This window comes from Aphelocoma coerulescens, chromosome 5 (genome assembly GCF_041296385.1).
Source record: "Aphelocoma coerulescens isolate FSJ_1873_10779 chromosome 5, UR_Acoe_1.0, whole genome shotgun sequence".
Classification (NCBI taxonomy): Eukaryota; Metazoa; Chordata; class Aves; order Passeriformes; family Corvidae; genus Aphelocoma; species Aphelocoma coerulescens.
This window is the reverse complement of record NC_091019.1, coordinates 40931236-40954037: the sequence shown is the minus strand read 5'-3', so window position 1 is coordinate 40954037 and position 22802 is coordinate 40931236. Positions and strand designations below refer to the sequence as shown.

At 35.8% G+C, this 22802-nt stretch overlaps 1 protein-coding gene across 2 annotated transcripts in view; it reads right to left on the bottom strand.

Annotated features, from left to right (window-relative positions):
* Positions 1-22802, bottom strand: part of AKAP6 (A-kinase anchoring protein 6) — a 220970-nt gene that overhangs the window by 73438 nt on the left and 124730 nt on the right. For both annotated transcript variants that reach the window (XM_069017782.1, XM_069017783.1), the window contains exons 8-9: positions 11390-11538; positions 4845-4965 (exon numbers count right to left, since the gene is read on the bottom strand). In XM_069017782.1, coding sequence (XP_068873883.1) covers positions 4845-4965; positions 11390-11538 — 270 coding nt within the window. The remainder of the gene's footprint in view (positions 1-4844; positions 4966-11389; positions 11539-22802) is intronic.

Genomic DNA, 22802 nt, shown 5'->3' with positions numbered 1-22802 from the left:
ATGTATTTATATTTCCACGTTAAATATAGTTTGTGCTTCTTTTTAAACTCAGGGACTCTTGCAAGATTATTTTAACAGTTTCATTAAAGAACAGTTTTTTGTGGCTTTTTTTTTGCCTTTTTTTTTTCACAAGTTTGCAATAAATTAGTTTTAATTTGAATAATAGCTCCATAGGTTATAGCACTAGTCCTTAAGTGTTAATTATCTTTTCACTCTGAAATTAATGTAGTCATTTCCTACTGACTCCTCTACACCATTATTGAAGTGCTGAGGAAAACATGTCATTGAGTTCTGAGCCAGAACTGTTGTTGTGATTAATCCTGGTCACATGGCCAATCTCTGCCAAAAGGAGATCACTGAAAAAAGGTGACAAAGACAGTGATTTCCTGTCAGCAAAGAGTACGACAGGGCTGTCTAGAAGTGATGCAAATGAGGGAAACTTTCACCACGGTTTGTTTGATCCACTCCGGGCCACAGCACACTGAGCCAGCGAGAAAGGCACAATGGAGCAGCAGCACACCCAGAGGAGGAAATTAACTGCACCTTCCGAGCAGGGATAGAGCTTCCAGCAGGGAAACAAAAACTGCTGGGAGACTTTTTTTTCCCCTCAACTTTTTTTGAAATGTATCCTTAGTTTTTGATGTGTATTTTTGTGTTATTTAATACAGTGGACCACTTCCCCTTGATGAAAGAGTGCAGCAGTTAACCTGTTCAAAAGCTGAGCCAACTAAATGCTTTCAAAATCTTTGCAGTACTACATATGGATCTTTTTCCATCTATCATAATCATTGCTGAAGAATTACTAGGAAAAGACTTATGGCTGATGCAGTTTGTATTAAAACCACCATACATTGCTTGTAATCAGAAAAAAAAATTATTTTATTTGGTATTTTCAAATGCTTGGTTAGTTTTGTTCTGAACATACTAACAATTTTAACACTCATACGGTACTTATTTAAATAAGGTTTTAATCTAACACAATTAAGTTTTGCAATTAATCTTCAGAGGAAAATGGAAAGAATTATCATCAACTTTTATGCTAGTATAGTCATTTCTAATCTCAACAGTTCCAGTAAATACTGATTTGCTTCATTTTTGAACAGTCAAGGTACAGAATTACTCAAGTTCCTACTAACGGGCTAATTAGTAGAGTTTAAATTCTTTGGGTTTGATCGTCCAGTAATGGCATATGAATACAGCTGAAGTCAATGCAAGTTCTGTGTACTTAAAGCTTATGAGATCAGGCTCACATGCAGTAGATTAAAATGAAATAAACATGATGCATTTGGCATTAAACTGAGCTATTATAGAAGTACAAAGAAGCAAGAATCCAAAAACATGGAAATGCTCCTTTTAGTTTTTTCTTAATTAATAGATAAAGCATTAGAGGATAAATAAACGGTCATCAATTCATTCTGTGACTGTCATTTTATCAAACACTAGCTGATTCTCAAAATCATTAGCTAGTTTAGGGCTATAAAGCAGAAATCATTTAGGGCTGTGTTCTCTTTTTTTAAAAAATCTATGAACTGAAATCTAGGAAGCATAGAGAAAGTAGTACATTCATATTAGGCGTTACAAAAAATATGGCTGTGCTGTTCCTATAACAAGGCAAAATAAAACTTAGTTAAAGAGATATAATAAGGATCCTAGTAAAAAATTATCAAGTTCCTGGAATATTAGAAAACAAAATTAAGCTGAGAATTGACTTAAGTGTACATTGACTCCGGAAATAAGAGTACTGTGAAAATACTCTAACCATGAAAATATAGTCATTTTCCTATATACAATTTTAGCATTTATATATTGTGTTATGCTGCTTTAATGTATGCTTGTCCCTTCTGAATTACTTGTTTCATCATTGCTCCTTCCCATTCATAGACTCCTTAGGGGCAATGATTACTGTTGGTAATAGTGATACCACAGCAGGTTCCCTGGCAGAGCCGGCTTGCTGAGCTGGCTCTGAGCTGCAATTACTTGTCAGCTCAGCAACTGAGAAGAGGGATCTGTGGTTTTAGGAGAATCCACGAAAATGCAGAGTGCAATTAGCAGGTTCACTTTGAAGCTGTAATTGATAGAGAGAAACTAAGGCAAGACCTGTGTTTTCATAACAGCCCACATCATTGAGGAATTCTGACAATAATAGCTGCCTGGATTTCTCTCCCTGCAGACCACAACGCCTGTGCTCTCTGGGAAGTGCAGGCAGTGCTCACGCGCACTCGACCATCCACGACTCTGTAAAAAAGCCTCTGAATAAAACGGGTGTCACCACTGATTAGACGAGAGGTTTACTAGGCTGGTTTTATAAAACTATTAATACTCTTTTTGAGGACATGATTCATTGTCACACAAATCTCTGAAATTAAGGATGGTAAAGACCTAGTGATTTATCTGATCTTTCCTTTGCTAGTGCAGAACTGTTCCCTCAATTACACTTGCTAATGTTGTCCTTTGTCTACTTCTAAATGTCTGAAATTATCGGGCTTTCAACACTTCTTTGAGAGGTTGTTCATTGTGGTGTTTAGGGTTTATGGTGTTGTTTTTGTTTTGTGTTTTGGCAAGAATGATCGTTCTAAATGCAACGCACTAAAGATTTTTACATTACCTCCAAATCCTCCTCCCACTTTGTGGACACTCCTTAGTCATCTCTTATGCAAACTCCACATTTCTAGTTAAAGCTTTTGTTCAGTCCTTAAAAATTTTCTTGCTGCTCTTACTAGAAAGGTAAATAAAGTGAATATTCACTGCAAGAAGGCAAGGAGTCTCTTTCTACCCTTCTTCAAGCGGTTTTGAAGTGTCCAGCTACCAGATAGGCAGTTTTGAGATAGGGGATCAAATCTAGTACAGTAGTCGGTGACCTCCTGGCAGAAATTGCTGGACAAACAAGGTGCCTGTTGTTTGGAATCAGTGCTGACTTGTCTGTGTTGCACAGGCTGCAGACTCAGCTACTCTCTGTCATAAAAACTCTGCTTTCAGAAGGGTCATGCCTACCATAATACAGAATTAAGATAGACTATTAAGAAACTATTAGCATTTTGCATATGTAATATTACCCATTTTGCCACCATATTATACTGCACATATTAGTAAATTGTTGCCCTTTTTTACTTTTCTCATCATGCACTATTATCCCTGCCTTATCATCTATAATTATTCTTAGGGGTTACATTTGGAAACCAGAAAGGGAACTATACTAAATAGGATCCAAAATGCTTGGGCTGCCTGTTTAATCTTTGTTCTTTTTCATATTGATGGATGGATTACCTTAAAATTTATGTTCATCTATTTACGTTTTTTTAGTATAGTACTAAAACAAGTGGTTAAATTAGTCATGGTACAAGCTGGCCTTATGTGGACAGACACTAACTACCAAAATACCTTATGTTAGACTCACAAGAAATTCTTTACTCATTTCTGACTTTGTTTATTTCTGAGCCTGGCCAAGGCCAGCTCTGTTAAAGTGTGATTAAGTCTGATTAAGTATTTAGAAAGTTCAGAAAAAGACATTAGCAAAAATAAAAAATAATTGTCAAAGCAAGAAATGGAGGCCAGTGAAAGAAACTCACTTGCAGCCTAAAATAGTTTGGATCTGAACTATATTTGCATTTATAAACATATTTTAAATCACATGACAACACCTTCTTACTGGGTATTTAAAAAAAAAAAAAACTAAAATAAGAAAGAATAAAATTCAAGAAGACTGTCAAGAAAATAGCATGCCAAAACAAGAAAAAAATATTATATTTAAGAAATTATCAAATCATGCAATCATAGAAGAATAAGAACAACTTCTATTTGACCTTGAATGTATCATTTATTTGATAAGAAATTTAAAAAAAAGCTAGAGGGTAGTTGTTTCTTGCCATTATAGTGTTGCTGATTCTGTGGTTAGTTATTAATTTTATTTTTTATGATTCACAATCTGCTCTTTGAAATATGCCATATGCTCAAAGCAATTCAAGGATGACAACTGTCAGAATTACTCCAATAAAAATTGCCTAAATGAGGAAGATTTACTGCAGCCTGATATTTCTGTCGAAAGCTCCTCCTTTCTTTCCCCACCACCCCTCAGACCCATAGCTCCTCAGTCACACAGTGAAGCCTGAATCAATTTCAGAATCAAATCACACATTTTGAGGAAGTTCTTACAATCTAAAAGAAATGATAAAACTTCTGGGTTAAGGCAGCTATGGCAAATAAAAGAAACCATGTGTGTCTGGATGCATGTGTGTGTATACACACACACACACACACACACATATATATATATATGCTAGAATTAGACCCTATAGCTTCACCCTACAAGTTCAAAATCATGTTGCTCAAATCACAACCAAGTGTGAAGACTTAACATGACAATGTCTACTTTATGTATAACTAATAAAAATTAAATTGGAAGAGTCCTGTATCCTGGCAGCAGCAAACCAAAATCAAGGCAAATGTCTTTCTTTCCAGATGAGGTCTGAAAGGTGGATAAAAATCCAGCTGAAAGCTCCAATCAAAACACATTTTGTTAAATGTTCCCATTTCATTTTTTTCCTTCATTTTGTTTCAGTCTATTTATTAATGCAGTTTCATTTATTTCTATTCATCTTGAAGACAAATCTTTGTCCTTCTATAGAATTACACCAAATAGAATGTGATAAAGGGAACTTTCTTGCAATTATGATGTCGGTGCAGCCTGTCAGTGCACTGGGGATGGAAATGAGGTTGGGGACAGGGAAGGGAATTCTAATAGACACCATGATACATACAATGAACACAGCGATATCCTGTGAGAGAAAGACTTGTCAAGCTAATCAGATCTTCTATAGCTAGGTAAAGGCAGTAACAGTAGTGCTAACCTTGTAAAGATGCTGCTGCTGCTCCTCTGACATCATCAGGTCATGGCTGTCCATCACGATGGATTCCATGTCAATCAGCCAATCCCAGAGCTCCTGGTATTCTGAATCAAAGTCCAAAAGGCTGTAGATAAGGAACAAAATGTATTATGCATAAATACTGTGTAGTTGTTAAAATCTTGTATTAGAATAATATATTCTTGAAAACTCATGATGTTCCAAGTTATATTTCTAAAGAGACATTCTGTATTTATACAGTGTGGATGAAAATGAAAACTGAAATTCAATTTAAGCCAGTGCCATGACCTAAATTCAGTGGCTGATGCCAAATGCTGACAACAGTTGGCATACTGCATTTGCTTCAAAAATATTGAAATACAAATCCCCTATAGATGTTGTTTAATGTTTTTTACAGTTCTAGCTTTATATTGAGCAAATTTCACAACAATCATCTTGATATAATTCATATGAAAATATTATTTACATCAAAAAATTAGTCAATCCATTCAGCCATCCTTCTGCTGTCTATCTGCCTATCTTTGTAAATATCCTACATTTATTTTCATGGATGAGTGGCTAGCATTTCAACTTAACGCCTTAAGATAGGCTTGAGTGAATATGGTAAGCCAGTGAGAACTAAGGCCAGATACAGTATTAGACAGGTGTTCCCTACAGACATGTAAGAAACAAAGGTAAGGACAGGAAGTCAAAACAATGAATCCTTGAATAGCCAGCAATCATTAAAATTCAAAGGAGGATCACTACGGTTTTCAACAAAATAAATCATTAGAATAAGGAGCTTAAAAGGATTAATGTGATTCTCTATTGAAAGCCTGGTGAATAAGTAAAGCATAGATTCTTCTAAAACACTGTGATACAAGACAGAAAGTACACGCTGAAAAACTGCACATTGGTCAAATAGATACCTCTTGAAAAGGGATCTTCAAATTTGCAAAATTGGAGCTAACAAAAGCCTTGCCAGTAGTATCAAAAAACTCCCATATTGATCAAAGAATAGTGCATGTTCTACTAAAGCTAATTTCTCCAATTATAAAGAACTTTTTTAGCAGCCCCATTAAAAAAATTAGCAGTGTTTCAACAGAGAAACAATAAACTAAATACGCTTTAATGTTGTAAGTACTATTGCAGTTTTATTTGTTATTAACTAGAGTACCATGCGTGTGGTAATTTTTAAAACTTATAGATAAAGTTGTGACAAGTAGAACTGTCTCTTCTCAAGAAAACAGGCAAGGCAGAAGAAAGCATTTGCCGTCTGTGGTATTATTTTCAATGAATTGACAACAAAGAAAGTATTGTATAACGTACAAGCACTGACTCCTGCTTCTGAAGTAACCCTCTAGTTTAATCCACTGTACTTAGTATACTTTTACTCAATAATTTATGAGGTGCACTTACTTAAAACTGCCTGCTGCCCTGAGAAGGTAAGCAGTGTTACTATAAAGAAAGAAGAGCAAGCACAAAAGGTCAAGTTACTATTATTGAAATATAATAGTTTCACTTGGAGTTCAGGGCTTTTCTCCTATTTCAGGAGGTATTTGACTCAGACATCATTTGGAAACTAAAAGAAAACTAAACTCCATTTTGAATGGTATATTTGGCAGTTTTACCTTCCTCAGAAAGCAGTATAACCATTGTGCATCTTCCGTACCTACTGCTCCTTTTCTTCCTTTCATCTTATCCAAGTATTTTTCAAAGCCATTAAACTGACAGGCAGTTATTTAAACATATGTTTTGTGACATAAGATGTTAGATTTCATAACATATAAATCAGTACAGATTCAGTTGAACTTGGATGGTTTGCACAAGTGAAAATCATAAATTAAGATATGAAGATGATGTAAAACAAAGCCTACATACAGAATGGGATGGGATGGCTTTGGAAGATGCACTAGGAAGTGGACTTGGATTTTTCTATACTAGGCAGAAGATGTATCCAAAACTGTACGCAAACATCTGCTTTGTGCCTAAAGATCCACATCTTACTTACAGTCCAAACTGGTCCATTTATTTGTGTATTGAAATGAACCAATCCTTTAAAGAAACAGAAAAGCACTTTTCTTTGACCTTTATAAAACACAGATAAGCACTAGAAAACAGCTGAACATTTTGATTTGAAACTAATGTTCTAAACAGGAACTCAACACAAAACCAAGAGTGAGAGAAACAGTGAGAATTCACTGGCAAAAGCCCAGGAAGGGATACAAGATGTAATGCAAGATTTTTTTTTTTTTTTCTCCATAGTTTACATACTGTATGCTCATTCTCTCTTTTTTCTTTTTTTTTTTTTTTGGTTTTGGTTTTGGTTTTTTTGTTTTGTTTTGTTTTGTTTTGTTTTCTGAAGTAAAGTCATCTGGGAGCACTTTTAAGCAACTGTCTGTGGCAGTTATTTGCCTGAGCCTGAAGATAGTGAAGTCAGCCTACAAAGCATCCCCAATATTTTTTTAATATGATTGCAATACTTTTAATGGTTTTAGAATATCTCTGATACATATATTTTTAAAAGTTTTATTTTTGAAATTAATGCCTTGGATCTAAATGGATGAATTTAGTGATCACTATTAAAATACTGTTTGGAAGAGGATGCAAGTTACTAAGCCAGTAAAAAGATATTCAGAAAAATCAAGAAATTGTAGGACCAGAGAGAGATTAAGATTAAAATGTGCCTGTCAGTACTTCTGTGATATATTTAATATTCCTTTTTTATTCAGAATCTACTCTTCCTGAGCTTAGCAGATCTTTCTTTTATATCACCACGGGCAGAACCAGGGAAAGCATGACTTCTGAAATACTGATTCGTGTTAAAGATGCAAGAATCATAGAAAAGATCTAATTTTGGTTGATTATATGAATCCACCAATCACTAAAAAAAGGGATAAATTAGGTCATCTGTTTATTGAAAAAGAAAAAAAACCTTCCATTAAAGTACCCAAACATTGCCAACAAAAATGCTATAATATGAGTTAAAGAGCAGGTAAAAACAGCTTCCTTGACGTAAGTTTGTTGGTTAACAAGCTAAAACCATTAGCTATATAATAACTAAAATTACATTAAGAAGTATATTTTGTCTTGGTAAACCGGGAATCAGATATGCAGAGTTGCATGTCTAATCCCTTGAACCCTAAACATATTTCTTAAAATGTGGACACCAATTTATTATTTTGAATGAAAATTCATGAGTACCTTTCTCATGAGAAAACCAGTTCATCTGTGGCATTAATAAATAAAAAGGAATGTGAAGCTATTTCCATCAGCCTTTTCCCCCATGTTTAACATGCACTTCCAGTTTGTAGTATTTATTTGATGGCATAACTCACATGGCATTTAGAAGTACTGTAAACACACTGGTACACCTATCAAAAAATTCAGCCAGACAAAAAGTTCCTTCAGGTTTCTGTGTCATAATTTTATGGAACTCTTTTCACATGTTTTTATTAGGAAGATATAGGAGAATTCAGTTATCACCTTAATAGTTTTAAAACTGCAGTATGTTGTGCACGTACTTGAAGCCCCCTCTAATGCATTTCTCTCAAAGTCTCATCCATGAAGGCCCAACACCCACTGATGACAAGATTTTAGGATCTGGCTTTCATGTTGTGCAATGGTGCTGTCTGTATCTCCCAATAGGACCTGTACGCACTCCTCCCCAGTTTTGAGGGGATCCAATATTTCCAGACAGATCTGCTATAACATTTTGTACCTGCCCTCAACTACTCTTGGGTACCTCTTACCTCCTGGCTAGCTGGTGTTCTCCTGCAGTGGATACTCATTCTTTTCTTTTCCTTTGTCACTTCAGCTATTTTCATGCTAATACACATAAACCCTCTGTATTGAGTTTTAACAAGATTACTGTTTTGCAGGAAATCTCCTGTTCTTTGTACACCCACTAGAATCACACTATTCTGCAAATACTGCCCTACCTATCTCAGTTTAGCTATTTCCTGCACAAAGTCATCTCCCAAATCTCCTACACACACACACACACACGCACGTCATATCAAATATTCTTCATTTACAATAGCTCTTGTTCTCCCTGTGGACATTCTTCTTTTTCCTAGGTCAAACTTCCACAACAGCTAATGGATAGATACCCTAATTTATGCAAATGGCCCCTTCTCTGTAGAGATCTCAGTCTCTAGCTAGGTCATGCTACTGTGGAGTTTCTGTCCACACTTTTCATGCAGTAAGGAAAGGTTGCATCCACTGTATTTTTAAACAGCTGAAAGGCATTTCCATTTTTTTCAACACAGCACCTCAGACTGGTTCAACTGAAGTTTTCAAGTTGAATTTAGTCCCCACTTGTGGGATATGCCCAGCCCTTGCCCTGGAGGGATCTCTGCTGAGACAAGAGATTTCGCAGTCGCCCAGCAGGACTCCCTGAAAAGGCAACCACTTTGGTCATGGCGAGGAAAGGCAGACCCACAATCCTTTGGGAGACCCTATGCAGATCTTTCTGTAACCCATTGGTCTGTCCCAGACCCTCTGTAACCCATTGGTCCCCCACTGATCCCCTGTATCCCTATAAAAGGAAGCCCCCTGGCTCTGTGGGGGAGAGAGCTCGTCCCTGGCTTTCCCCTTCTGCGGAGGGGACCAACAATAAAGCCACCTCTGTGCGGAACCAGCCACACGGGCCTTCTCGTCTCTCTCTGGTCTGGTTTGGCCTGGGGATGCCCTGCAGAGCTGAGCTGGAATCACGAGCTGATAATCACTAAAGAGCTGACAGCCTCTGCAAGGGCCCCTCTGCCAGCAGCTGAGGGAAGACACTGGGCCTCGGGAAGGCGATCCCTTTCGGGACCATCTCTCCAGACCGGTCACCTCTTTCTGGGTCAGAGCTACTGACCCCACCACCAGCTGTAATACCCACTAGCTTCTAAAATGGCTGAATATGTGGTACTGTACTGGTACGATTTCAGCCCTTTGGCCCCTGAAGTCACTGTTGAGCCTCTAAGGGCTGAGATGGCCTTATGGGCCCAGAACGGTGGCCACAGCACAAAAAAGGTAGGAAATAGTAGCAGATGACCATTTCCAGTTCTAAACATATAATTACAAGTGAAAAAAACTGCATTTAAGAAACCATTTGCTTATCACATATGGTATGTAGAGTTACAAACTGGATTCCTCTGTGAAGCTTAAAGCTTTACATCCCCTAACTTCAGGAAAATCAAAAGTCTGTTGATGTGTCTTACATCCCCCTCAATATTCCAACCTTAAGCCTTGCTCACATTCAGTGGCGGCTGAAAAATTAGAGGCTGGTTTTGAATATGTAGCCCTCAGTGTACATTTATGTATGTATACACACCAATTCTGAACAAATTATTTTTATGGTTGGCACTACCTGCACTGGCGTGTTTGAGAATCTGATAGATTTCTGCATATGTAATCAAGATCTCAGTAATCCTACATAATTAGCCCACACCAACTTTTCTAAAACAGTCATCTTTCCATGTAATAAGAGGGGATGTTTACAAGGCTCATTTACCTTTACAGTTGGTAATTTAATAAAACTGTGTTTCCAAGACCTGGACATTGAGTTAACAGTTGGAAAGGGGAGTTCTGGAGATAGAGAGCACATGAACACCTCTGTCAATGACTTTCCCTTACATAGGAAACTGCAGACAAAAGTTCTACTCTATTTGCCAGTTATAAAGAAACTATCAGGACAAGAGCATACCCAAACAATGAGCAGTAGTTGGCTCCTTTGAATTGCTTTTGGCCAACACTATTTTGATCCCACAGGTTTGTTTCTTATGTTCATTTTGGGGTACTAGTAGTTGGAAGATATGGTTTTCAAAAGACCTTAAAGAAAAAGTCTTAATCCACAACTACAAGTTTCCTTGATTGTTAAAAAGAGAGGGCAGCAAGAACTCATTTCAGCATAGTCCAGTGATTAATTTATTCAAAATATTAAGAAAGAATGCTTTTGCTTGTACACTTATATATATATCACAAATGCGTGGGTATGTGTGTTAACATTAATTAAAAAAACAAGGAAAAATAGTTTTAAAAAAAGGGAAAAGAGTTAAAATTAATGCCTTCTTGAGGTTCAAAACTAGGATGTTTGAACTATAGGTGAAAGGCTTCATATTCATATTTGTTAGTCACTAGGAGAACAATGACTATAGAGCTCTTGCAGAGGTACTATTACATTAGCAAGATTCTTCCTTGGAAGATGTTAAGAAATCAAATTATATGAAGCTGGAGGAGAAAATTATATGACTGGAGGAGAAAAGCCTAAAGAAAAAGGACACATTACATTTTTTTAAATCTAGATAACAGATTACTATTAGATAATATTAGGTAGTCCTATGAACAAACCATCATTTGGATAAATTATCCAGAACACATTATTTTTGCATCCATGTATTAAAAAAAAAAAAAATAAGAGAGAAACAGTTGTCCCCATCTCTCAGCCTAGGAAGAAAAATCCTGGTTAACTAGGAAGAAAAATTCTGGTTTTTAAGAAAAAGTATATTGTGTAAAAAAAAATACAGATCAGTGAGAATAAAACAACAAAAAGAATAGTTCCCTACCCATTACTTCCCACTGTGTGAACTTTTGACATATCAGCAAACTCTTCCTTTCGCTTGCTACCACTGTTGTACTGCTCACTGTACAGTTTTAAGGACATCTGTTCAACAGCATCTCTTTGTGCTTCCAGATAGCATAGCTGAACCTCAGCCTAGAAAAAGAAAACAAAGAGGTGAAAAAAACAAAACAGAACATTAAAAAAAATAATTCAGAAAGAATACATTCAAAACAAATACTTTTGGACTGCAACAGTTTTAACCAAATTATTCACACTATTAATTTTCTCCTAGTATATGATAGTGAAAAAGGCTGAACCATTAAGTCAGAGAAAAAGTACAGTGTAATCCCAAATGCTAGAAATGAACTATTGAGGTTTCTATCAGAGAATGTGTTATATATTCCATGAGATGTATATCCAATCAAATGTTGCATAAAAATGTCTGGACATGAATAAAAAAGATATTAGAAACCAAGCACTGTGATAGAACAGGTAGATACATAAAATTACATTTCTTACAGGCTTCAAGATTGATATTGTTAACACACTGTGCTTCATAATTAATGAAAGCCATATTGCTATGGGTATTTTTCCTTTAAATAGTAAGCGTAAACAAACCCAAGCAGATTGGCATTGTTCACATTCTCCTTTCTCATATCTGGCACAGACTGATTACTCAGCAACTTTAATTGCAAGGAAAAAGGTAATAAGTGAGATGTGCTGTTTTCCATCAGACTGTGCCTGTCCAGAAGAATGTCGAATAATATTTGGCATCATAGCTTATTGAACAGACACTTTATTGATTGCAGCTGTGGTGATCAGTATGCTTCTGAGGCTCAGAGAACCAGATGACACAAGGATAAAATCTGCTGTTTGCCACACTTGCCCCTAGGAACAGTGGAAAGAACAGAGTGTAGACTAAGTTCAAAAGCACTTTGGGGCCGATATGCCATTGTTTTCTTTTAATATGCTTCATTGAAAGAAAAACGCATTACAAATTCTGATAATGCTTCAAAAACCTCTACTTCTGTGTAACTACATACTTTTATTTCCATTGGGAGTGGAATGCCTGCTTAACTATTTGGTACTATGGCAAGTGAATGCAAATGGCATGGAGGAAATTTTGTATAAGGACTGTCCTCTATTTTTTGCAGGGAAGTGAAGAGTTTATTTGTTTGCTGACAGCACAGCGGAGTTACCAATCTATGGAACAATGGCAGTCATAAAGACAAAGTAGTGAAAGGGCTAGAGAGAAGGGTAGTCAGTAAAATGTAGGAAAAATGCAAGTAAGTGGAGGGAAACAGGCAATGAAGAATGTCAGTAGGGAAAGTCTGAAAGGCTGGAAAGTCTTCATAAGCTAGTGGTAATAACAGTTTCTGTATTTGCTTAGGCTTTGCCTTGGTTCAATTTTTACTGAAAAATAATGTAAGCAACTTAGAAATTTTATTTATTTTTAAAATTTCTCATTCGAACCTTTATAGCTTTCTCTCTCAGCTGCTTCTTACAGTGAAATTAGTTATGTTTTCCAATAAATCCTAATATGTTTTTGAGAAATTAAAAAAAAAACTAACAAGCAAAGCAAAAACCCAGAAAATACAGAAAATGCTAGCAATTTTCCAAGGAGAAAAAAGACAAGAATTCCAACTAATCCATGCAGGTCTTCCACTGTGTATTTAATCATAATTCAAGGCTTTCATAGCTACTTTTAAATTGTGGAAAATGAAACCACAAAAGATTACCAGTGAAGAAACACAATCTCAATGGATGTCTAAGTAGCTGGGACTGTCCTGTTAGAGTAAAATGTTAAGGTTTGAGAGACCTTCAAAACTATTCTGCTTTCTCAGAAAGTATAATTAAAATGGCCATTTATATAACTCACAAATAACTAAGGCAGGGAATAAACAAACTGTATCACCTTCCTGTTACGTTTCCACTCCCAAATACATTTTCCTCTGAACTGATAAACAGTCCGCTTCCACAGTATACTGAGGTTCCTGAACAAATTCCTTTTTTGGAAGGATTCTTCACCAGTAAGGATAGTCTTCAGGCAGAGTATTTTATATTGTCCATATAAGGCTATGAATGTGCTCTTTTAATTTATTCTTACCACAAGGCGGTAATCCACTTATCATTTTTATTTTCGTTATAGTTGACATGACATATTCAGTCTAAAGCCCTGTTGTCAGTGACCAGTAAATTTCTAAAACAATTAAATCTATCAATTAAAATCTGTGACTGTTTTAAGCCTAGAGGGGAAACCTTGTGGAAAACTTGAGGCAAAAAATTTCCCTGATTTTCAGGACAGGTTTGTAAATCAGGATTCTTGCTTTTACAGCTATGGGTTTTGGGTGGAGTTTAGGTAGAGGTTTTGGGGTTTTCTCAGCTGTTATTGAAATTGTGTACACAACCTTCCTTCTCCCCTCCCACCCCAGGACTCCAAACAGAGGGAGTTCACTTGTAGCCTAAACTCCAGATCATCACACATAATAATTAAAACTGAGCCCTGAACTGTATGAACACAGGCTACTTCTCAAACAGCACAACTATCCCAATAATTTAGATACTTTTTTCCCCTTGTATTTTCTAATTCCCCATCCTACGATTTCCTCTATATTTTAAAATAAAAAATGTTAAAACTAAAGCCAGCAGCTTTTCCCAGGTTGGTCATGCTCTGTTTACTAGCAAAAATATTTGTAGGCAAAACAATAATGAATACAGAAAATGGGAGAAGAAAAAGAAGGGTTAAATAGAATCGTAGGGGAAAGGAAAAGCAGGATGTAAAGGGTAGGTAAATATATGACGAGAGATAAATAAGAATCCGCTATTTCTTCCTTGCAGCTATAAGGCCCTCTTGTACAGAGGATTATGAACTCCATCAACATCATACTCTACGAAGCCTGAATACAACCTGTTTCTTGCACTTCAGAAATATGATCCCTCTATAAATCAACTATTTTTATTTTTAAACCCAATTTCTATCTTCAACGTTTGTGAACAATTACAGCAACTCAAACTCAGACAGCGTAGAGTTTCAGATGGATCTCTCTGATTTCTTTTCTGTATGTATTCATCTATCTCACTGTTGTACTTAAGCTTTTTTTTTTTGTCTCTGTTATACTGATATCAACTGAAAATCCAAAGAGGTTTTGAAGACCTTGAGTAGGTATTGATCAGTTTAAGTATCAAAAAACTACATTCTACAGAAGCTGAGCTAACAGGTACAAGGCATAATATGGAAAAAAGTGCACAGCACTGATATGCAATAAACCTACTGCAGTTTATTTTCAACTTAAAACCTTTAGTGGTAATGAAGGACTAGTTTTGCAGTATTCTGGGAGAATAAAGTAGCAACTTTATAAATTCCTAATCAAATATAGAAAAGCTACTTGACATTTAATTGTGCATTGTGTGCATTTTCAGATTGCCCTACACACAATTTTTTTTTTATTACATAACACAAATTTTAAGAACAGTCTCTATAACAAACACACCTGTGTGGACATGGATATCTAGCAAATCCCCAAAAAGTCTACTGAGATATGCATCATCCCAAATATAACTGATAGAAATTGGGTGGGAGGTAATCCTTCATTTACTCCTAGTGCCCCATCTTAGAATTGAAATTCAGTTCCTTCTTTTTTTTTGAGGATGTAGTACATCAGAATATGTGAAAAATTGAACATGGGGAAAAAAAATGCCAAGGAATTATACTCAGCAGTAGTTTTCCACTTCATGGTCCTCTGCTAAGTGACCATTTTTGCAGTAAAAAGACAATAAAGATGCTGATGATGGTCTTGTTACACACTTGCAGAGATTCTCCACCTACTGGATGGAATGAGTTTAAAATATTCTGTTGTAAATTAAACTGAGATATTGCCAATAATCGAATGAAAAAATCCTCTCATTTTCCTGAGCCTGCAGGAACCAATCTCTGAACAAGACTATGAAAAAACTGTTGTCTGGGGAAAAACAGTGAAAAAAAATCTAGACTAGTGCCAAATACTCAGTTGTAGTGATTGATTAATAGTGGTAAATAATTTCAAGACTATTTTCTAAAGCTCATTTTCTAAAAACCAAGAACTTATAAATAAATTGGGGGAGCCTGAGGTGCAAATCTGTTCCTTAAGACTGGCTTTGCATGACAACGCAAAATGTCCTTTACTATACAGATCACTATATAACGTGAAGGAGTAATCAGTGACAATACAAATCAATGAAAATACATTGTATTTCTTGTTAGACCTACATGTTAGAATGACCTTATTCTGAGGTGGAGAAAGACAAGGGATAATGACTCTTACTGTGGGAGGAAGGAGATTGAAAGGCTATATTGTATACAGAGTATCAAACGAGACTCAAAATTTACACCAATGTGAATTGGAGCTATGAACTCAGAGCTAGTGTTTTTCTGCTGCATTTTTTTTTTTTATTTTGGAATGCACTAGAATAAATATCATTGATTTGGTGTTGAAAGGAAAGTTTTTTCAGACAGGGTCTCCCAAGGAGCAAAAGTCAATTGCTATGAACTATGTTACCGTAGGCAAACAATTCTGTGTTTTAGATATACAAATTATATATAATACATTCAGCTGAATTTAAATTATGAAAGTATCCAATCTTGCGTTACCCCTTCTCTACAGTTCTGTAGAGAAACTACACTTCTGCCATACTACACTGTACTTAGTGAGAATTATGTAAGTACAGACAGTTCAGTTCCTCTGCCATTATTTGAACTTAAGTTGGATGAAAACAGTCTCTGCAATTAAAGCACAAAATTCAGTTTCTGCCAACAAGGAGGTGGTCAGATGGCCCCATGCAGCACCTAGACTTAGAATACTCACCCATATGTATATTTTAAAGAAGTGCAAACTCAGATGTCCCATTTTAAAAGCATGTACATTCCAGCTTGTCACTCTGCATATCTCCAATTGGTGAAATTTCTTGAGATTTAAAATTGAGAATAATTTCTTTCCAGAATTAAGTTGATAAGAGTAGCATTTGCACTTAAACAGTCAAGCAATTTTGTTGTTTTCTGTCACAATATTCTGACTACTTGTCCACATTATAAAGTTGTGGAGAAGGCTTCATTACAGAACACAAAAAAGACCCCGACTCTGTCGCAGTACAGCTACTGAATAAAATTATATTGGTAAGTATATGGCTCAAAATATCTTCCATGAAGATGTAGATGACAGAAAGCATTCTTTGGCAGGCAAGAGTTTGTCCAAAATCTCTATACAGACAGACTTGATCATCCATCACACCATCCCTACACCCAGCCAACAGGTCTTCTATTGATGAAAACACCTAAGGTAGAAGGAATGCTTTCAAGAAGTCACACCAGCATTTTAAAAGGCCTTATATAACAGAATAATGGGATCATTATGGTTGGAAATGCCTTTAAGATCATTGGACCATCATTTGGCAGCATTAGGCTTCTTGGACTTCAAGTGACTGCTTCTACCCTAAGTGTAGGCATTTGTTTTTCCCCCCTTACTCTGCATAATTGAAACAGAGACCGTGTTGCTATTGAATACTTTCTTAGTCTGTTACCCCTCCTGTCTTTGGCTTCCTTGACTCTTCATCTTACACACTCTCTTCAGCACTGAATCAAATAAAAAAAATTTTAAAATCCTATATCATGAAATATGTTTACTTTGAGCTGAATATTTGGGAGTACTATTACAAAGGACACACTGAGTTTTGATCATGCAGGAAATTAATTCTGTTAATCAGGGCATGCTTATTGCCAGTCAAAATCTTAGCTGAGTGTTTCTATTGTCATAAATGCTTTTATATCAAGAATAATGTTATCACTTTGTTTTTCAGTGTGCTAAAACCATCAGAAAAATGTGAAACATCCACACAGAATGAGTAAAATTACAAGGCAACAACATTCTTACATATCAAGGTACTTAAAATCATTGTAGAGTTTATGTAACAGCACAGTGAATTTTAGGTCCATTCACAAGAGCCATAAAATGAAATTTTAGATAGGTAGGGCTGCGTTATAGCAAGCAGAACTTCAGGCACTTCTCAGAGCCATCAGATATAATGGGGGGAGGGTGAGGGGGAAGCCTATAGAATAAGAGTAATACCTTTTTTCAGTGTTTCCCTTGGCTTTCAGAAATCCATGACCTGTGACTTCAGGACTGTGAGTGCAAATGCAGTCACTAGTGTGTCCTCACTAACATTCTGACCAAATCCATGAAGATGCCAAAACCATGCTGCTAATTTAAAATCTGCACCTCTTGTGTCTTTATTCCTGACTATTCACCTGCCTTTCATTATATTCAGTGTAACATCAACACAAACAAGAGCATGGCATGCCCTGTGCATCATATAGATCTCAGTTATGTACCCAGAGAAGTTCCCTACATGACAAATATCAAAAAGCATTGAAGAAAAGTATGAAAGAATTAACCTCTCCAGAGGTTAATTAAGACTGAGTAGTTTCTGACAATAGCATCCCAAAATTGCCAGGTGAAAAAAAAGTTCTTGTAAGAATGGAAATTGAACAAAGGCCAGGATGCTTTTCTACTTTTCTTGCCTTGCAGGTCTGCATCTCCAGCCTGCAGAAAGAGAGTGACAGACAGGATGCAAAAGAGTCTGTAATAATCAGCGGCCAGGTGGAGAACAGGCTTGCTCTGACAGTGGAAAGGGCTGGGATGACAGAACAGCACTTGCTAAAACCATGTGGAAGACACAAATTAACAAGGACGCAGATCCAGCCAAACCCATCAACATAATAGAGAGCACTTCTTTGTAACTGCCACATTCCTTCCATCTCCTTCAGTGACACCTCTTCATATGCCACAATAACTGTAAACCCAAATTCCCATTCTTACAAACCCAGAATTTGTCCTATTAAATTAGCATTTCATCAACACAACCTTGGTTTCTTCCCTACCAGGAAGAGAAAAAGATTGTTATAGAAGCCCAGAACACAAATATGTCATACATAAAGTAGGTTGAAAGCCTTTCTGGGTCAGCCTCAAGACCCTCACACAGTCAAGAAGAGGAAAGACAAGTCATGCACAGAAAATCTTTCTTCAATGTGCTAAAATCATAAACTTAATCTTACTTAATTAAAACCTCCATTATTTGCATTGTTCTGCTTGTTCCTACCATTTTCTGTGTTTGCACTTCTAGAGCAATGAAGTGGCCTAAAAAGAGATTGTTAAAGAGTCTGTCTATCATCCAACGCGCAGATACTGTAAGGCTTTTGTACCAAATCACACAGACTGGCAATGCACCTAGCTCAGTTTGTAGGGCTGGGCATTCAAAATGGCCACGCTCTTAAGGCTAAAGATAGCCAGGTTCAGAAATTAGGACAACACACTTGTGCAAGAGAAATTCCACAGTGCTGGTGCACATTCCACCTCCCCCTGTTCCCACAGCAGATTGACATGTACCTTTCTACTTAAAAATAGTGAGGAAAGGTAAGTCTCTCAAAACCAATACTTCCTATGGAAAACTATCCAAAACATCCCAGAAAGGCATGGCAGACCTAACATAAAAATGTTACAGCCTTTTCCTTGGAAATTCTGCTCAGAGATCGACTTTGTGCATATTTTGGAGAAATCTCTGTTCTCCCTGTTGGGAGCTGTACTGACCTACAGTGAAGTAAAACCTGACGATTTATTTGTAGAAAATGGTTTCCAAGTTGTCTGAATTTAATACATTGAAAAATCTCACTTGGAAGCAAATAGAAGGTAAATGTTTACTTCTTTAATTGTAAGATTCATTGTTTGAATCTGAAGTTACTTTGGTAATACACATTGAGTTTTAATTATTTTACCGTACTATACTAGTAGTACATAAACAGCTCAAATTTTTCCCTAGTAGCTCCATTTTAAATTTCTGAATGCTTGAGAAATGTTACATATTTATTAACCTAATCAGTACAAATATGTGTGTGCTTAACAACTAGTTCCAAAATTTCCTAGACATATCAACTCACAAAATTGCAAAAGTTTTGACCTAAAATCTTCTTTTGATTCAATGTTTTGAGTCAACTATTTTGAGAGGTTCAATAGTGTCAAACATTTTGAAGTCAAAACTCCTACACTGAGTGTGCCTCAAAGACACTCACTGAATGCTTATTTAACTTGTTCTGAAATTGAAGGAGATTCTCTCCATGACTTGATAGTCTATTTGATGTTATGTTACCCCTAGAGATGTGAATGTTTTCTTACTACACACTTTTTTTACTCCTACAGGGAGAAATTACAGGGTATTTTTATCAGCTTTTTAGATATTGAACTATTAATAACATAAAATTGTGCAATATGAACACATGACTCTGTCTCCACTGCACAATTAAGTAAGAATCGTCAGACTCTGAAGGAGGAGATGCCAATTAATGTCAATTAATTTGTTTTATAAGAGCAGGGAAATGTGGGCTAAGTATTTTTCCCTGTACACTACTTTTCCTATCCTAAATATATATATATATAGCTATATACACAGCTATATATATATATGGGTTTTAGCAAATATATCAGTAATTATACTAGCGAGAGCAAAACGTATAGCTTAATATGTTGATTTATACAACTGCCTTGCTGTGTATAAAAAGCAGGCACAAGCTGCTTCTCCTTTGAGTTTATTTATGCTCCTCTGATGAGGAGCCTCTTGAAGCACCTGACACTTACTGAGGTAGAGAGAACTGTAAAAAGATAACTGTTTTAAACATAAAATATTTGTATTGCTAAGAGGTCAGCTTTGCTGCTGCTGACTTCATTGTAATTTGCATACTATTAAAGCATTACCCATAATGTTTGTAAAATTTAATTTTAAAGCTATGCTGTTAAAGATGTTTACTGAATTGTAAGCACCTAGGACATTTGGGAAATTTGTTAACACTGTGATAGCTATAGTATTTCTGCCTTACTTTGCTTATTATTTAATCCCCTCACAAACACACACTTAAATATTTTCTTTCATTTTATGACAATGAATCTCATTTTAGTGCAAGCTGAGAAACAAAAAAAAGTATACTGTAACAGTAAAATAATCAAAATAACTTCCCCTTTTATTCTCAATATATTTAAGTTTGTTAAAAATGTCACTAACTTATTTATTTACTTTTTCTGGGGGCTGAGATCCAATTATACTCCTATAGACTAGAGGTGATGGTTATGATTTTCTACTTCACTCTAATACAGGCTTTCTCATTAAATCTCACAGCTCGGTAATCACAGTCATCACATTTGTGTTTCAGCACTGCATTCACACTCACATTCTCCTTCCCTGGATTTCCATCCTCCTTCCCTCACCCCCTCCCCCAGATCTTTATTTACTCCCTGGCAGAAACTGCAAAATTAAAGATGTATAATGTGCAGATACAATCTTTGCTTCCTTTCCTCTGCCAGGCTAGCACTCTAAAATGTGCTGCTTTTGGGAAGTACTGATATTAACTCAGTTACTATAGTACATGAAGTACTGTTTCCCTTTGAAGTACTATAAAAAAGTTGTCCTTAGATGGTAATGGAAAGGATGGAGTAAAGCAGGAACAACAAGAATCACTTTACATACTAATAACAACAATTCAGTTATCAAAACAGTACAGAACAAGCATGCCTTTATACTATTCTTTAAAAAAATTTAGCTTCCTAGGGTTCTAATAGTCTTTTCCTATGGTTCAGGAATGCACGGTAGCACTCAGCCCAGTGTCTGTATCCCTATTTCAAAGAGAATCATTCAAACCGACATCCACCCTGTCAAGAATCTTGACTTTGAGCTGCTAATGCAGAATAAAAATCAATATAAATTTTTATCATTTGATGAATATTTACTTCTTTCTTTCGAGCCTGGGGATTTAGAATTGAAAACTGCTGAATCAAGCCATTTTATTTTTTTTGTGTTTGTGCCAACACCAATTTACTACCCTCCTGAAAGTTCCTGAACAAGATGTCTCATGTGGCACACATGTTGGTTTTTCCTGTCAATCATAACTGTGTGCCAGTAGGGAACCATAAACATTTTCCTTTCATACTCTTAGTTCTCCAAAAAGGAATATTTTGATTACTTCCCTGGAAAAAGGTAAATTTGTCTTATTTAGACATACTGTAAAATGTCTATGTCTATTTTTCTAGGACAGCTGCTGTGCCTAAATTGATAATATCTATTAAATATTTTCAGTATGAGTTTCTTCCTACAATGAAACAGTTTACAAACACTGCAAGCAAAGCTTAGTAGCACAGACAAAGATCTGTATTGACATTATCACTTCCCCTATATATTTTCTTAAAAACTGCATGAAAAGTCTGACCAGTATAATGTACATCAAATGTTTGTGAAAATGAGGAGATAAATAGATCCCACAAGCAGACAATTAACATATGGCTCTAGTTCCCATTTCATCTTTAAAAGAAATGTACCTTCAATCTCAAAAAAAAAGGCATATAATAAAAAGTATATGTAAAGATCCTATGTTTCCATAGTGACTGGAGTGGGGGTGAGAGAACAGGGAAAAGGAAAAATTATGCTTCTAAATTTGAAAAAGACCTAGATTAGTTTAACAAGAACTGTAAATGCAAGCAATTTTCATCTTGCAAAATTTTTTTATATATGACTCAGTGGCAGACCAGCTTTATCTTGAGCAATTTTGTTGGTCTCTTATAAATTAAATAAAAGTGGCAGCAGCTGTCTTTCAGAAGGCTGATATAGGTTTGTATAGTCATATGATATTATGTAGACAGATGTTTTAAATAAAATAAAATATTTAGATTGCTAGGTACCTTGCTAGATACAAAGGCAATTATAGGATGTCTTTGTTAAATTAAATTTCTCATTCTTTTGAGAAGAAAAAAAGGGAATTCTCCTGGAAACTGTACCAACAGGAAATGATTCTATATCTAAAACAGCTGGAGACTGTAACTAATATAAATTTCCTTGAAAATAAAATTCTGTATGCCTCTAGAGACATGCAGCAACATGCAGTAAAACCAGATGTGATAAAATTATTTTTTAAAAGTGTGTTTATATAGACATATAAAATATTAAGATAAGATCCACTCATGTAGAGAGACTGTTCAAAGCTAAAAGTAGCAGAACAATTAAAGCCCAAAAATGTAAGAAAAGAGCCATCTTTTTCTAGCAGTAAAAGATGTAATTTTTTTGATGAATATTGCCTTCTCAGAAACATGTCAGACACCTTAGTTTGACAACAATTCTAATGTGATAACACTTTATTGCTTTACCAAGACAAATGCAGTGGGAACCTTTTACGTCAGCACTTTAAGGTAGACTTTGATTCACATATATGTTATACGTATCAAAGTTCCACAAAAAATGGTGAAAGTAAAGCCAATATCCAGTACTCCAATTCCTCAGCTGCTTTATTTAGGTAAGCTTTCCACAGCGTATAAGGGAATTTTTCCAGAGCAAAGACTGTTCAACCAGGTCTTACG